Source organism: Podarcis cretensis (assembly GCF_951804945.1).
Source record: "Podarcis cretensis genome assembly, chromosome: 3".
Classification (NCBI taxonomy): domain Eukaryota; kingdom Metazoa; phylum Chordata; class Lepidosauria; order Squamata; family Lacertidae; genus Podarcis; species Podarcis cretensis.
This window is the reverse complement of record NC_137172.1, coordinates 61,918,894-61,934,207: the sequence shown is the minus strand read 5'-3', so window position 1 is coordinate 61,934,207 and position 15,314 is coordinate 61,918,894. Positions and strand designations below refer to the sequence as shown.

Sequence of the window (15,314 nt, the reverse complement as noted above, 5' to 3'; positions counted from 1 at the left end):
AGTGGCTATCAGAAGATGAGCAAATAGAGAAAAGAGTGCCTTTACCCTGAAACCAGTTGTGCAAGTTTTTGCTGCTAGACAAGTGGGACTGAACTGGAGAACCAAGCAGCCTGAGTGGTGGTTGCTGGGAGGGGGCAATTATAGCCAAACTTTGCCTTTTTCATAGCTGCCACCCACCGAATCAACATTTTCATTGAGCAGCAACCCAAAGATCTTTTTCCTGCTTAGCTACTGCCAGTTTAGACTCCATTATTCTGTGGCCACATTCACACTGTATGCTTAAAGCATTTTGATAGCACTGTAGTTTTGTTAAGGGTGCAGAGAATTGCTAGGAGACCCCTATTTCCTCACAGAGCTGCAATTCTCAAAATGGTTTAATGATCAGTCCCTCTTCACAGGGAACTATGGGAATTGTAGCTTTGTGATAAGAGTTTTCTGGAAAATCTTCAGTCAGAACAATTTGCACAGGAAAATGTGCATTTTGGCTTTGGAAAATGTTATAATGTCCTAGATAGTGATCTAGCTTAGGATGCTTATTTTACTTTTATTTAGTAAACACAGCTGTACTCCCTGACACTGCCAAGCTTGCCTTACATTATATTTGTAATTAGCATCCATTCATTGTTGCTAATGAACTTATTAAATTGGTGTTTTTTTCTGTGTAAAAATAAAGCACTTGGCTTAATGCAGGCATGTCCAAAGTCCATATCGGGGGCCTAATCTGGCCCGCCGGTCAGTTTAATCTGGCCCCTCAACAACTTCAATCCTAAAAAAATGCATGTTTACTTCATCAAATCTGGCTGTCTTTGAAAAAAGTTTGGACACCCCTAGCTTAATGTAAGTGCTGCAAGAGCAGACCTTCTGATTTTTCAAGTGACTGTGTGTCATTTTTCAGATCATGAGTCATTACTGTCAGTAGTTGTGGTTTGCCTTTTGCATTCTCTTGGGTTCATCTAGGCTGCAGATGTGTTCCCGAAGCGCCAGGCGCTCTGCTTTCAGGGCGCCCGACGCTCCGGGAAGCAGGCTGCTATTCGCAGCCTAGACATCCCTGCGGGAACTCCCGCAGGGCTGCCTAGGCTGCGGATGTCTTCCTGAAGCCTGGAGAGCGAGAGGGGTCGGTGCGCACCCACCCCTCTCGCTCTCCAAGCTTCAGCGAAAGCCTGCATTTGCCCCATAGGACGCACCCAGATTTCCCCTTCATTTTTGGAGGGGAAAAAGTGTGTCCTATAGGGCGAAAAATACGGTAGATAAAGTAACAGATATAGAGAAAACCCATTGTGCGCAGAAAGGGCTTGTGTTCACATATTGGGTGGGGGTGCTCATTGTTTGGGCGTCACTTGATCTCCATCCCTCAAGAATGTAGGGGGACGGATCCGGGAGAAACAAATGAAACCCCCTGTGAGTTTCAATGTACCCTGTGTCTTGAAGGCATTACGTTTTGTTTCCTAGCCTCTGGAACTGACTCCAGTGATGTAGAGTGTGAATGTAGAAAGAGGCATTGTAATGGTCTGAAGTTACTGCATAACTTGTATTAGATGTTTTGGAGAGGGACATCCAGAAGGAGATCGTCAGGAGGCGCTGTCATTTTTGGCAATTTTTGTGTGCAATGTAGTTCACCCTTGGAGTTGATAAGTTGATGACTTCAGGTTTTAAGTTACAGTGAGTTGTGAAAATGTTTCTCTGCACCACCAACCCGGCAGGGCAGAAAATAATCCAGGAACAAGTGTGCATCAGATTTGTTTCATTATTCATTACTTATGTTTATTCTCTAGAATTATGTTTGCTCATTTGGGAAATAAACTGTTTTAAGAACTTGTCAGCCAACTGTTAAAAGATAAAATCTATCCAGATTGTTGTGATTTCTCTCAGACTTTCTTTTAGTGTTCAGTGTGTGTAAACTCTTTAGCAGCAGTTGGAACAGCTTTCCACACGTTGGCAGTATCAGCACATTACTAAAGCAGCACATAGATCTTGAGATCTTAGTTCTTAAAAATCAAATTTTATGACATTGGCCAAACCTAGATTGCTTGCTAGGATCATGACTGCTGTGCCACTTGTTCCAAAGCACTCCCAATATGAGGATTTCAATGAAGGTTATGTTTTGGAAGCTGCAAATAGTTGTCAAAGTGAATCTGTGGCTAACACGTACTAATGTTAATAAATTCATTAAAAAATATTGCCATGACAAAACAAGGGTTTGACAATGTTTGTTGTATAACATTTCTTTTTAACCCGCTGGTCACTAATGCAGAGCATACTAGTTAAGATGTTTAATCTTGCCACTTCAGTGCTTGAGTAGCAAATTGAGATATATATTGTTTGCTTTTGAACATGCGCTTGCCAAGTGTTCATGTCTCTCACAATATTGGAACACAGTCAAGTGAAACACAGTTGAATGACTAGATTGACAAACATTCTGTAACCTTTGTTTTAACATTAAATGAAGCCAAGAATGGTCTGAGAGCAAGCAAGCACAGTATATGCTGGCTATAAGATTATTATTATTATTATTATTATTATTATTATTATTATTATTATTATTTCTTAAGTAATAAGCATGTGTATTTTAAAGCTTTTTTCAATTTTCAGTGTTTTGATTTTGTACAATACTTTGTTTTGCATGCAAGCACTTCTTAATTGTTGGGTGGTTTTTTCCCCCAAAACAAAATCATGTTTTGTAACAATTACTTAAAATGCTATTGTTTTGGAATGTTTAAAAGGAATGGCTTGGGAACAAGTACCTTAAAGGTAACCCTCGCCTGCTCTCAAATGAACCTATCTTGACTTCAAGATCACATCAAAGATGCTGCTCTAAGTCCAAACCCCACCCCAGCAGCTGAAGTAAGGCAGTGATGAGAGATAAGGCCTTTTCAATTTATGGCATACCTTAGGAATTCACTTACCTGGTGCCATCTTTATTTTCTTTTGAGTGCCAGGTGACAATCGTATTTACTAAGGCTTTATTGTCTAATGCTGGAATTTTAAACAACAGTAGACGCTCGGGTTGCGAATGTGATCCATGCGGGATGCACATTCACAACCCGCGTCTGTGCACGCGCGGGTTGCGATTCGGCGCTTCTGCGCATGCGTGACCACCAAAACCCAGAAGTAACCCATTCCGGTACTTCCGGGTTTCGGTGGTCCGCAACCTGAAAAATCGCAACCTGAAGCGGCTGTAACCCGAGGTATGACTGTTCTCTCTGTGATTTATTATATCTTTTTATGAGTTTGTGACTTCTCTAAACTGCTTTGGGAACTACAGCTGAAGAGTGGTTAACAGATAACTTAAGTAGAAATAAAAACTGATTTCTTAAAATGGTTTAAATTTTAATGTTGAGTTTTAGATCCATTGTATTAGTACTGTGTTCTACTCAGGCTAATTTTTATACATTGGAGTCCAGAGCAGCTCCTTTTTCTATGGTATTTTATTATTTATTATTATTATTGCTCCTAGGAAATGTGGCTGAATGCAAAAGTTTGTCTTTAAGTTGCCAAAACATATTTTTTAGAAAAACATGCTGGTTTGAAATCAGTCCTCCTGATTTTACTTCGTAAATACAAAGTAGGTTTTGTAAAGTATTTTAAAGTTGAAACACCCGTGGTTTCGGCTTATATTTTCTGAGGCACTGCGTATATTCATCATCCCTGGGCATAATTTCATTTCTTTACATCATCCCTGAGCATAGTTTCATTTCTTGTTCAAAATCATGCCAGCGGAAACTGTCACTCCAGTCATTTGCCACTATCTTGAAGAGTTTCTTCAGCAGCAGCTGAACAAAGATGAGTGGTGGTAGCACTACAGATAGTAGTACCATGTGAGGTATGGAGCATACTTCAGTCACCTGCTTTGGCCACTTTGGAGTGATCTGAATTGAGAAGAGAGGGTGAAAAATACTCCTTGAGAAAGCTAGGCAGCTCAGTATACTTCACAGTGTTGCCTGCCCTCTTTTTGTCCTACTCTCACTGACTGCTTCACTTGCTCACCCCCTCCATTTCTTTTTTTCACTTTGTCCTACTCAGGATGTTTCAGCTAACCTTCCAGAAGTAGGGCATTCCATAAATTTGGAACATCTACTGAGAACATGGCTGGGATACAAATAGCTTCATTAGATATGCTCTAGGATTCGGGCATTTCCACTGGGGTTTTTATTTGTTCCCTTGAGCAAACAGCAGGCTGTCACACAAACTGTTTTGGAAGATCCTTCCAGCTTCAGAAGTTTGCCATGCAACATGACACACAACGGATGGGTTGAGAAGAGCTTTTGTGTTGAGAAATATATGCTGAAAGCCCATGGGGAAGCAAAACTAGTTGCACAGTTGTTTGGATTCAGGTCCCTGTTTTGCTTTTAAATCTCACTGAGGTACAGGAGATAGTACAGTGGTACCTCTGGTTAAGAACTTAATTCGTTCTGGAGGTCTGTTCTTAACCTGAAACTGTTCTTACCCTGAAGCACCACTTTAGCTAATGGGGCCTCCCGCTGCTGCCGCACCGCCACCACGCGATTTCTGTTCTCATCCTGAAGCAAAGTTCTTAACCAGAGGTAATATTTCTGGGTTAGTGGAGTCTGTAACCTGAAGCATATGTAACCTGAAGCGTATGTAACCCGAGGTACCACTGTATTTATTAGTGACATTCATTAAGCTTTATTTTTTACAGGCCGTTTGTATGCTATGCAGACAGGTATGAAGATTGATAGTAAAAACCCAGAGTGTCGCAAATTTTTATGCAAGCTCATGGATCAACTTGAAGCTGTAAGTAGTTTTGTTGCTGTATTGTTAATTTTTGGCACTTGTATATAAAGAAGATTTCACGGAGAATAAATTGACCATAATGCTAGTGAATGTTCCACAAGAACACACTTAACAAATGCAGTGCACAGTTAAATGGCCTAATATAGCATTGTATGTTGATAGTATTGTTTACTGCAGTAAGGTTTAAATTTGACTGTTAGATATCTCACATAATTCCTGTATTATTGTTACACATTCTGGCTCAGTTTCGATTATCCTACAAACCATCGTTTGGAGTATTGATGCTTCAATATTACAAGAAAGTCTCATTGAAACCAGTGAGATTTGATTCAGAGTAACTCTGGTTAGTATAGGGCTATGGGAGTGTGTGCTGCCTCCTTTGCATCCTTGATAAACAAGGGAAGAGGCAAGGGATGAATATGAAGTACATGAGGCCATGACATGTTCCCAATCCTTAATTCAAAGAAACAGAATGTGATCTAAACTATCCACTGTGTGCTGCCAGTTTATAGATGTCTGGCCTCTAAATTTTGTTTCTGTACTACTTGCAAAATAGACTGCCCTCCCAATGTTTTCTGTACACTCTTGGCAGCTCAGGAAATATAAGGGTAGTCTAATATCCTTGGTTTTTGTTTTGTAAGACGAAACTAAGGTTTCTTTAAATGCCAACAGTAAGTCTATTCAGGAGCCCTAAATCCACCTGTTGTAACTGTAACAGTGTTATTTACTTTGCTGATTTTATTAGGAAACCTGAAGCTTCTTGTACTCTGTAACATCTTTGAAATGAGGTCTTTGAATCGCAATGCACTGCTTGACTAAGCATTACCGTAAATCTTCAGGTCACTAGAGCAGTTAGGTTGAATCAGGGACTCTCATTTCATTAGCTCTTTATTCATATTAAATGTTGCAATCTGAATTACAGGAGGCAACTATTGAGTCCTATTGACCTTCCCTGCCTGTGACACAGGTTATGAGTTATATAGTGTTGACTCTTTATACAAAGTTTTATTAAGTGCGGGTTAGGGAGGCAAAAGTGTCGTAGAACTTTTAGAAATCTGAACTGTGGCAGCTTAGCCACAGTCTGACTCTGTGGCACAGTATGTTGTTGTTTGAAAATCCTGAATATGTTTTGCTTCTATTTTTTTTAAGGTTCCTAGTTTTCATGGTAATGGATTAAAGTTTTAAAACATTAGGCAATAAAAAAAATCCAGAGTGAGGATAAATGGTGATGACTGGTAGTTGGTGACTGCATGGTGCTTTACAAGCACTGCTTCCTTTGTAGCATGTGCTTCATTCCTTAGTTTGCAATGTATATTCAGTTGCTAAAAATATATTCCCCAACACTCCACATGCCCCCCCACCGAATAGATTGCACAAATAAAAATATTTGCTTAATGCTGTGAGGAGCTCTCCCACATAAGAAATTTGGAATGAGTGTGTGTTACACATCACCACTAAGTTTCTGCCAATAACACTTGATAATGTTGATCTACATGGTTAGCAACACTTAAAAGAGTTGCAGCAAGTACCAGAAGTCTCTTCTTGGTGGCCTCCCTGTGTCAGGAGTAATTTGTTCAGATAGTGGCAGAAATATAGCCAGATCAAATGGGGGATGAGGGGTTATTGTAACTTTTTGTGCTTTTATCTTGTGAACAGCCCTGAGATCTTCAGATGAAGGGTGGTATATGAATTTAGATAGATAGATAGATAGATAGATAGATAGATATGGCATGGGGCTCGGTTAGCTATAAGAACAATGAGTGAGAAAAGGGCAACAAGTTTAATGGTTCTCACTGAGCTAAGAGAACCGTGTGTATGTTGTATGTAGATCAAGGATCAAATAGTAGAAAGCTTTCCCAAGGAAAAAATTATAGTTTTCTATAAACAGAAAACTAGCATGTCAAGGAATCGTCTAGGCTAGAACTCTTCTCTTAACAGCTTCCTTTCTTTGTGGAGGAATTTTTCTGTATGGAAGAGCATTCAGATATGCAAGTTCTTACCTACTCTCTGAGGTGGCATAGCCAATTTACCAATTTACTGGATGCTAAATCAAGGACTAATAGAAAATCTCTATATCGGCACCCTCCACAGCACAGGGAAGCAGAGGGAACATGCAAACATATGGCTAACTTATATTGACAGGAAAGATGTTTAGAGAACAGAGTTAGTCTTGTTTTCTCATTGAAGACATACAGTAGCATGATTGAATCCGAGAGTGCTTGCAGCTGTGTTGGTGGCTTCAGGCTATACCTTTGAGAATTAAGAATCTAGAATATGCCCTTGCAGTTTCATTTCTCTGGCCTAGTAAATAACTAAATATATCTTTAAATTTTCTCAGACAAAGAAGCAGTTGGGTGATAATGAAGCTATTACTCAGGAAATAGTTGGCTGTGCCCATGTGGAGAATTATGCACTGAAAATGTTTCTTTATGCAGATAATGAAGACCGAGCTGGGCAATTTCACAAGTAAGTGGGGGGAAAGAGGCAATGTAGACGGTAACACCTAATTGAAATAAATATAAAATAGAAGCAAAGTAACCTTGCAGTTAAATATAAAACAATTGACCAGCGTATGCTCATTTATTTATATGATACAGAAGATCTGTTGGTCTGAATGATCAAGGTTGCAGAAAGAGGTGTAAGCATTGGGGAGTGGGGTGGCCATCTGTTGTCCTCTGTGGTAAAGTAATGCCTTCTTTCACATGCAAATACCTAAAAAATATTCATTTTTGTTTTGTTTTTAATCTTACTGAGAAACTCAAATTGTTTCCTCCCCCCCCCCTCCAGAAATATGATCAAGTCTTTTTATACCGCAAGTCTTCTAATAGATGTCCTGACTGTGTTTGGAGAACTAACAGATGAGGTAAGTTACACGGTTAAGCAGTATATGTCATTAATTGCATGAAATAGAGAAACAGATTTTTGTTTCTAGTCCACCTAAACTTAGTCGTGACTAAATCTCATTCAGAGCAATAGGACTTCAGTTAGCTGTGACTAACTTGTTCCATTTGCTTCTGTTGCACATAGTCACAAGGTAGTTTTTTCTGTATTGTTGCTTTTCTGTGTTAGAATATAGTCCAGGATCCATAATTATTTTGCCTCAGGTTCAGGAATGCCAGTAGGATTTTTGACTTTGAAGAGCAGATCTTTGGATTACAAAATGCCTTTGGAAGTTTTCTGAGTTACGCACAAGTTTGCTATATGACTTTGGGAGCAGCAGTTTGAGAAACAGAAGCCATGAAGTCCACTTGGCTGCACAGAACTTGCACAGTTCTTAGGATCCCAGTTTACTATTTTCTTCACAGAATAACAGCTGCTAATTGCAGTTTTTACAGTAGCATTGAATAGAACTGAAAAGCAGCAGAGTTTAGCATTCAGAGTTAGCAGCATTCAGATGGTTTAAAGTGAGGGAAAGAAGAAAACCAGCATTCTACACACTTCTCATTTGGTATATAAAATCAGAGGAAGTGACGGAATTAAGGAACTAAATGAAGTGGATCAAAATGAAAATTTCAGTTCTTAATGATACTATTTTGCTTTTTCAAAAGAAATTAAAGATCTTAAGTAGGTGGCTGAGAATCCAGTTATTTTTGAAAAATATAACTATGATCAACTAAACCAAGATCTCAATTCATACTAGCTTTGATTTTAAGGCAAACACCCTCGTTTCTCTAACCAGGTATAATTTTATATTTATTTAGGTGTTGCTTTAGCCCTGAAGGACTCAAGACAACAGGGGCGGGGGCAGGGTATTTAGGAAATGGTCTTGTATTCTGTATTGTTTGTTTATCTATTGCATTTGTGAATTTTCCTTCCATCTTGCAGAGCCCAGGGCAATGTATAAAGAATAGAACAGCAAGATACATCTAATAAATAAACATAAATAACCAAATAGAACTAGAATATGTCCATATGATGAGGGCAGTAAAAACACGCATAATACCTAACAGCTTCAGATTGGTTTAACCCATCTGACTTCATTTGTAAAAACTTAGGTAAACAGAAATTACTTCAGCTGATGTCTAGTCAAAGCAAGGAGGACGTGTATCTCAAGGAGGAAGGCCTTCCAAATAAACATTAAAATTGTACGGGCGTTTTGATTGTCCTGTAGTTGATCTTACACTACTTATATGTGAAAATGAATTGTAATGGAGTGGAATGCACTTCTTAATAGCTATTGGATCACTGAGAAATATATCTCATTAGTCCTCTGCAAGGAACAATACAGACGTAAAATACACTTGTGATTCAGGAACTGGGAACAAACAGTGGGATCTTGCGCTGGGACTAGAGGGCCTTATATCTAACCTGGACTAGCATTATTGACAATAAATGAAATTTGCATAAGAAAAGAAAGGGCCAAAGTGCAGTAGTGTGTTCAACAGTATGGCTGCACTATTGGTTGCCCCAGGGAATAGTTGGGGGAGTATTGGGAAGAGAAACTAAGATACTTCTTTTTACTGCCATCTACTTCTGTTCCCCCATTAAAAACTGCTTGTCTTCAGAAGAATTAGACCCATAAAGCTTTAAATATTTTAGGAGAAATGTAATGAGTGTTTTTAAAAATAATATGCCATAGCCATTCACTGCCGTTAAGCCTGTAAGCCTGTTACTTAGAGAGCCAGTGTGGTGTAGTGGTTAAGAGCGGTAGTCTCCTAATCTGGGGAACCGGGTTCGCGTCTCCGCTCCTCCACATGCAGCTGCTGGGTGACCTTGGGCCAGTCACACTTCTTTGAAGTCTCTCAGCCCCACTCACCTCACAGAGTGTTTGTTGTGGGGGAGGAAGGGAAAGGAGAATGTTAGCCGCTTTGAGACTCCTTAAAGGGAGTGAAAGGCGGGATATCAAATCCAAACTACTACTACTACTACTCTTCTTCTTTTTCTTTTTCTTCTTCTTCTACTTATATCAGAAATAGGATCATTTCATAACCATTGGTCACCATTAGGACTAGTCTCTAGAAGGTCCCATTTGAGACACTAACTCTTAAAAAGGTGATGAAGATCCAGATATCATATATTGTACAATAAGCCTTGGGTACTTAAGGTAAAAGGCTGTTACTGCCTTGTGCAAAGTGGTAGATTTAGTTGATGAAAGGGCCTAGAGATCCAGGAAAAACATGGCAGCTAAGTAGATTGTATGTTAAGAATGGCAGATGTGTCGGATCATGCTCTAGGCATGTTTTTTTTAAACAAAGCAAAATAATTTTTTTTAGCCACACTTTTGCTGGAAGATCTCAGTGATTGTAAAAGGAGGGTTTGGAGGCTTGCATGCAACTTGTGCCTATTAAGCGACCCCTCCCTGGTTTTAAATAACTGGGGTAAATATAATTTGAGCAACTTCTCAAGGCAGATTTCTTATTTAAACAAAGACTCTTTATTTTGGCTGAACAGGATTAGAGTTAAGTATGCCTAATAAAAGGGGGAAATGGAAACCATCATGAAGACTACTTTAAAATAAAGATGTGTGCCAGCTCCCTAGTTAATTTCTCTTGCTTACACATGTTCACCAGGAGGTTTAATCCGAGGCATGCTGGAACAGATAAATTCTAAACAAGATGTTCCATTTTCTGGCATGTCCTTCGGTAAATAAATTTGAAGGAATTGTGCAAAATGGTCAAAATTAAGAGGCCCGGATGAAAAAATATGTCAGAAATGTTGAAAGCCTTGTACAGAAGTATAAAATTCATAAAGTTGGAGTAGGCGAATTTCAAAGCTTGTCAAAGGGGTTCTGGAATGACTATAAAATTAGTTAAACCCATGTTAAAGTAATTCACATCCCAGAAGCAGGATACATGAACTTGCTGTAATTTATGAAAAAGGCCTGCAGCTCTGAGATTGAAGAGCCTTTGTTTTTTAATGAAAATCCTAACATATCTTTACAAAAACCAGAGTAAGAAATCAAAATGGTTAGCATAAGTACATTGTAATAATTTCCCGCTAGAAAATGTTTTGGTGGTAGAATACTGCCTATTGCAGATAATTTATAGTACATGCTTGTAAAATAGCTAAATCGTAACATTATTTTGCACATTCAGAAAATATGTATCAGTAAACTAGTCTCTTCATTCAGTGCCTCCCTGAGGTTAGAGGGATGATTCCCATTGAGATTCAAAGTCATGACCTTCCCTCCTCAGCAGCTACAAATGTTCCAAGGAGCAAATAACCCAGCATCCGTAAGAACTAGACTGCATTCCTGTTATTGTGACTGTTTCCTGTTAAGACGTATTTTGGAAAGAACCAGCTCATGGAGAGTAGAAATTAGAGAAAACTAATAAGCTTCAGTATTAAGTGCTACAGAACACTGAGAGCAAAGAGAAAAGAGAGGGAAGGTTCAGAAATGTTTTCCTTGTGTCCAGTGTTGATTATTGGATAGCTAGCAGTATGTTGCAAGCCCTAAAGTGCTGAACTAAAAAACAACTATATAGCCAGAAGAAATTAGTAGTTGCTGAAGGTATTAATGGGGGGCGGGGATGCAGGAAAGCCCATCTCAGGAGCTCATTCTATCGTGCTTTATCAAAGCAGTACCTATTTCAGCTTCCCAAGTGTTGAGTCAGAGTGTGAAACAAGCCAACCAACCTATGGCAGTCATTTAAGAAAAAGTACTTCACAAGTATGCTGTTATTTAAGAGACTTAGACCTAGAGAGGAACCAGTGTAAGGGGTATAGAAAAAGGTGTTTTTTCTCGTGCTGGCAGCCTGCACCCCAAAAAGCCTCTCTTAGGAGTGAAGAAACAGTTCCTGAATGGGGTGGGCTGTGATGCAAAAGGAGGAGACGATAATTGAAAATGGGGCAAAGGCACCTTCCCTAAGTGGGAGCCTCTTTAAATAAAAACATGTGAAGTTACGATTTTCAAACAAGTCCTGTAGGCTGTTTCTCATTTGTACTGAAGATTTGGGAGGCTGAAGAACATATTGTCTTGATAAAGAATGAAGCCCTGAAATTGGTGTCTATGCATTTTTTCCCCCAGTCACACTTTTAGCAACTCACAATTCTAGCTAGTTTCTTTCCCAGCACTTTAGATCCCCCCCCCCCCCGGCCACCTTCTGCCAGTTCTTCTCTGGTTCTAAGCCAATAAGTGCAACAATATTGCTAAAAGCAACAATTGCACTGACAAGTATAAACCCGAAGGATGTTCCAGATGTTTATGTGGAAGGCACCAAGGACTTTGTTTGTACATACGTGCTCAACACTTGGTGACTGCAGCATGAATGAAAGAACTATTGTACATCAAGCACCACAATCAAGATGTCTTTGATCACCAAGGCTGCAATCATTTTTTGTGAAATCAGTATAGACAGACAAGCAGTAAGTTATCTAGTTGTTGAAGCATCATGGGATATAAATACAAGATGGACCAGTCTATTTCGTCTTTTCATGGCTTGTATTATGCTGTCACTTGCAGATTGCATGTTTTAGAAAAATCTGTAGGCTCAGGAGTCTATAGGTTTCTTCTAAAACATGCAATCTCTTTTGGCAGGCATTAATACCAAAGTTATTTCTTCAGAAAACATACCAGAAACATTGTCTCTTCACATCCAGATCCTAGCACTTAAATTCTAGCAACCCTCTCCTGTACAAGTTATTAAGCACCCTCCATGGACTTTAACACTAAAACTCATTTTATAATTTTTATATAAGGAAGTATTTTATGTGGTAAATTGCTCTTCTAGCCACAGAAAATGTCTCTATAGAATAGGCCCATGCTAGACCCCTTCATGGATCACTGCCTTGCCGTGGCGAAGGGGCTTGAATAACTCAGAGAAGCCATGAGCTATGCTGTGCAGGGCCACCCAAGATTGACAGGTCATAGTGGAGAGTTTTGACCAAACGTGATCCACCTGGAACCGGCAAGCCACTCCAGTATCCCTGCCAAGAAAACTCCATGGACAAAGACAAAAGGCATATAAAAGTTATGACGCTGGAAGATGAGCCCCTCAGGTCGGAAGGCGTCCAACATGCTACTGAGGAAGAGCGGAGGACAAGTACAAGTAGATCCAGAGCTGATGAAGTGGCTGGGCCAAAGCCGAAAGGACGCTCAGTTGCGGATATGCCTGGAAGCGAAAGGAAAGTCCAATGCTGTAAAGAAAAATATTGCATAGGAACCTGGAATGTAAGAACCATGAACATGGGTAAGTTGGAGGTGGTCAAAAATGAGATGGCAAGAATAAATATTGACATCCTGGGCATCAGTGAACTAAAATGGACGGGAATGGGCGAATTCAGTTCAGATGACCATCATATCTACTACTGTGGGCAAGAATCCCGTAAAAGAAATGGAGTGGCCCTCATAGTCAACAAAAGAGTGGCAAAAGCTGTATTGGGATGCAATCTCAAAAATGATAGAATGATCTCGATACGAATCCAAGGCAGACCTTTTAACATCACAGTAATCCAAGTTTATGCACCAACCACTAGTGCTGGAGAAACTGAAATTGACCAATTCTATGAAGACTTGCAACACCTTATAGAAGTGACACCAAAGAAGGATGTTCTTTTCATTATAGGGGATTGGAATGCTAAAGTAGGGAGTCAAGAGATAAAAGGAACAACTGGCAAGTTTGGTCTTGGAGTTCAAAACGAAGCAGGGCAAAGGCTAATAGAGTTCTGCCAAGAGAACAAGCTGGTCATCACAAACACTCTTTCCCAACAACACAAGAGACGACTCTACACATGGACATCACCAGATGGGCAGCATCGAAATCAGATTGATTATATTCTCTGCAGCCAAAGATGGAGAAGCTCTATACAGTCAGCAAAAACAAGACCTGGAGCGGACTGTGGCTCAGATCATCAGTTTCTTATAGCAAAATTCAAGCTTAAACTGAAGAAAGTAGGAAAAACCACTGGGCCGGTAAGATACAATCTAAGTCAAATCCCTTATGAATACACAGTGGAAGTGAGGAACAGGTTTAAGGATTTAGATTTGGTGGACAGAGTGCCTTAAGAACTATGGATGGAGGCTCGCAACATTATACAGGAGGCAGCAACGAAAACCATCCCAATGAAAAGGAAATGCAAGAAAGCAAAGTGGCTGTCCAACGAGGCCTTACAAATAGCGGAGGAGAGAAGGCAAGCAAAATGCGAGGGAGATAGTGAAAGATACAGGAAATTGAATGCAGATTTCCAAAAAATAGCAAGGAGAGACAAGAAGACCTTCTTAAACGAGCAGTGCAAAGAAATAGAGGAAAACAACAGAATTGGAAGAACCAGAGATCTGTTCAAGAAAATTGGAGATATGAAAGGGACATTTTGTACAAAGATTACCATAATAAAGGACAAAAGTGGTAAGAACCTAACAGAAGCAGAAGACATCAAGAAGAGGTGGCAAGAATACACAGAGGAATTATACCAGAAAGATATGGATGGCTCGTACACCCCAGGTAGTGTGGTTGCTGACCTTGAGCCAGACATCCTGGAGAGTGAAGTCAAATGGGCCTTAGAAAGCACTGCAAATAACAAGGCCAGTGGAAGTGATGGTATTCCAGCTGAACTACTTAAAATTTTAAAAGATGATGCTGTTAAGGTGCTACACTCAATATGCCAGCAAGTTTGGAAAACTCAGCAGTGGCCAGAGGATTGGAGAAGATCAGTCTACACCCCAATCCCAAAGAAGGGCAGTGCCACAGAATGCTCCAACTACCGCACAATTGCACTCATTTCACACGCTAGCAAGGTTATGCTTAAAATTCTACAAGGAAGGCTCAAGCAGTATATGGACCGAGAACTCCCAGAAGTGCAAGCTGGGTTTAGAAGAGGCAGAGGAACCAGAGACCAAATTGCAAACATGCGCTGGATTATGGAGAAAGCTAGAGAGTTCCAGAAAGACATCTACTTTTGCTTCATTGACTATGCAAAAGCCTTTGACTGTGTCGACCACAGCAAACTATGGCAAGTTCTTAAAGAAATGGGAGTGCCTGATCACCTCATCTGTCTCCTGAGAAATCTCTGTGTGGGACAAGAAGCTACAGTTAGAACTGGATATGGAACAACTGATTGGTTCAAAATTGGGAAAGGAGTATGGCAAGGCTGTATATTGTCTCCCTGCTTATTTAACTTATATGCAGAATTCATCATGCGAAAGGCTGCGCTTGATGAATCACAAGCCGGAATTATGATTGCCAGAAGAAATAGCAACAACCTCAGATATGCAGACGATACAACCTTGATGGCAGAAAGTGAGGAGGAATTAAAGAACCTTTTAATGAGGGTGAAAGAGGAGAGCGCAAAATATGGTCCGAAGCTCAACATAAAAAAGAAGAAGATCATGGCCACTGGGCCCATCACCTCCTGGCAAATAGAAGGGGAAGAAATGGAGGCAGTGAGAGATTTTACTTTCTTGGGCTCCATGATCACTGCAGATGGTGACAGCAGTCACGAAATTAAAAGACGCCTGCTCCTTGGGAGAAAGGCGATGGCAAACCTAGACAGCATCTTAAAAAGCAGAGACATCACCTTACCAACAAAGGTCCGTATAGTTAAAGCCATGGTTTTCCCAGTAGTGATGTATGGAAGTGAGAGCTGGACCATAAAGAAGGCTGATCGCCAAAGAATTGATGCTTTTG

General features: G+C 40.0%; 1 protein-coding gene across 2 annotated transcripts in view; it reads left to right on the top strand.

Annotated features, from left to right (window-relative positions):
- The window catches only part of VTA1 (vesicle trafficking 1), a 31,449-nt gene that overhangs the window by 3,753 nt on the left and 12,382 nt on the right, over window positions 1-15,314 (top strand). For both annotated transcript variants that reach the window (XM_079970975.1, XM_079970976.1), the window contains exons 2-4: window positions 4,658-4,752; window positions 7,091-7,218; window positions 7,540-7,615. In XM_079970975.1, the coding sequence (XP_079827101.1) occupies window positions 4,658-4,752; window positions 7,091-7,218; window positions 7,540-7,615 (299 nt within the window). The remainder of the gene's footprint in view (window positions 1-4,657; window positions 4,753-7,090; window positions 7,219-7,539; window positions 7,616-15,314) is intronic.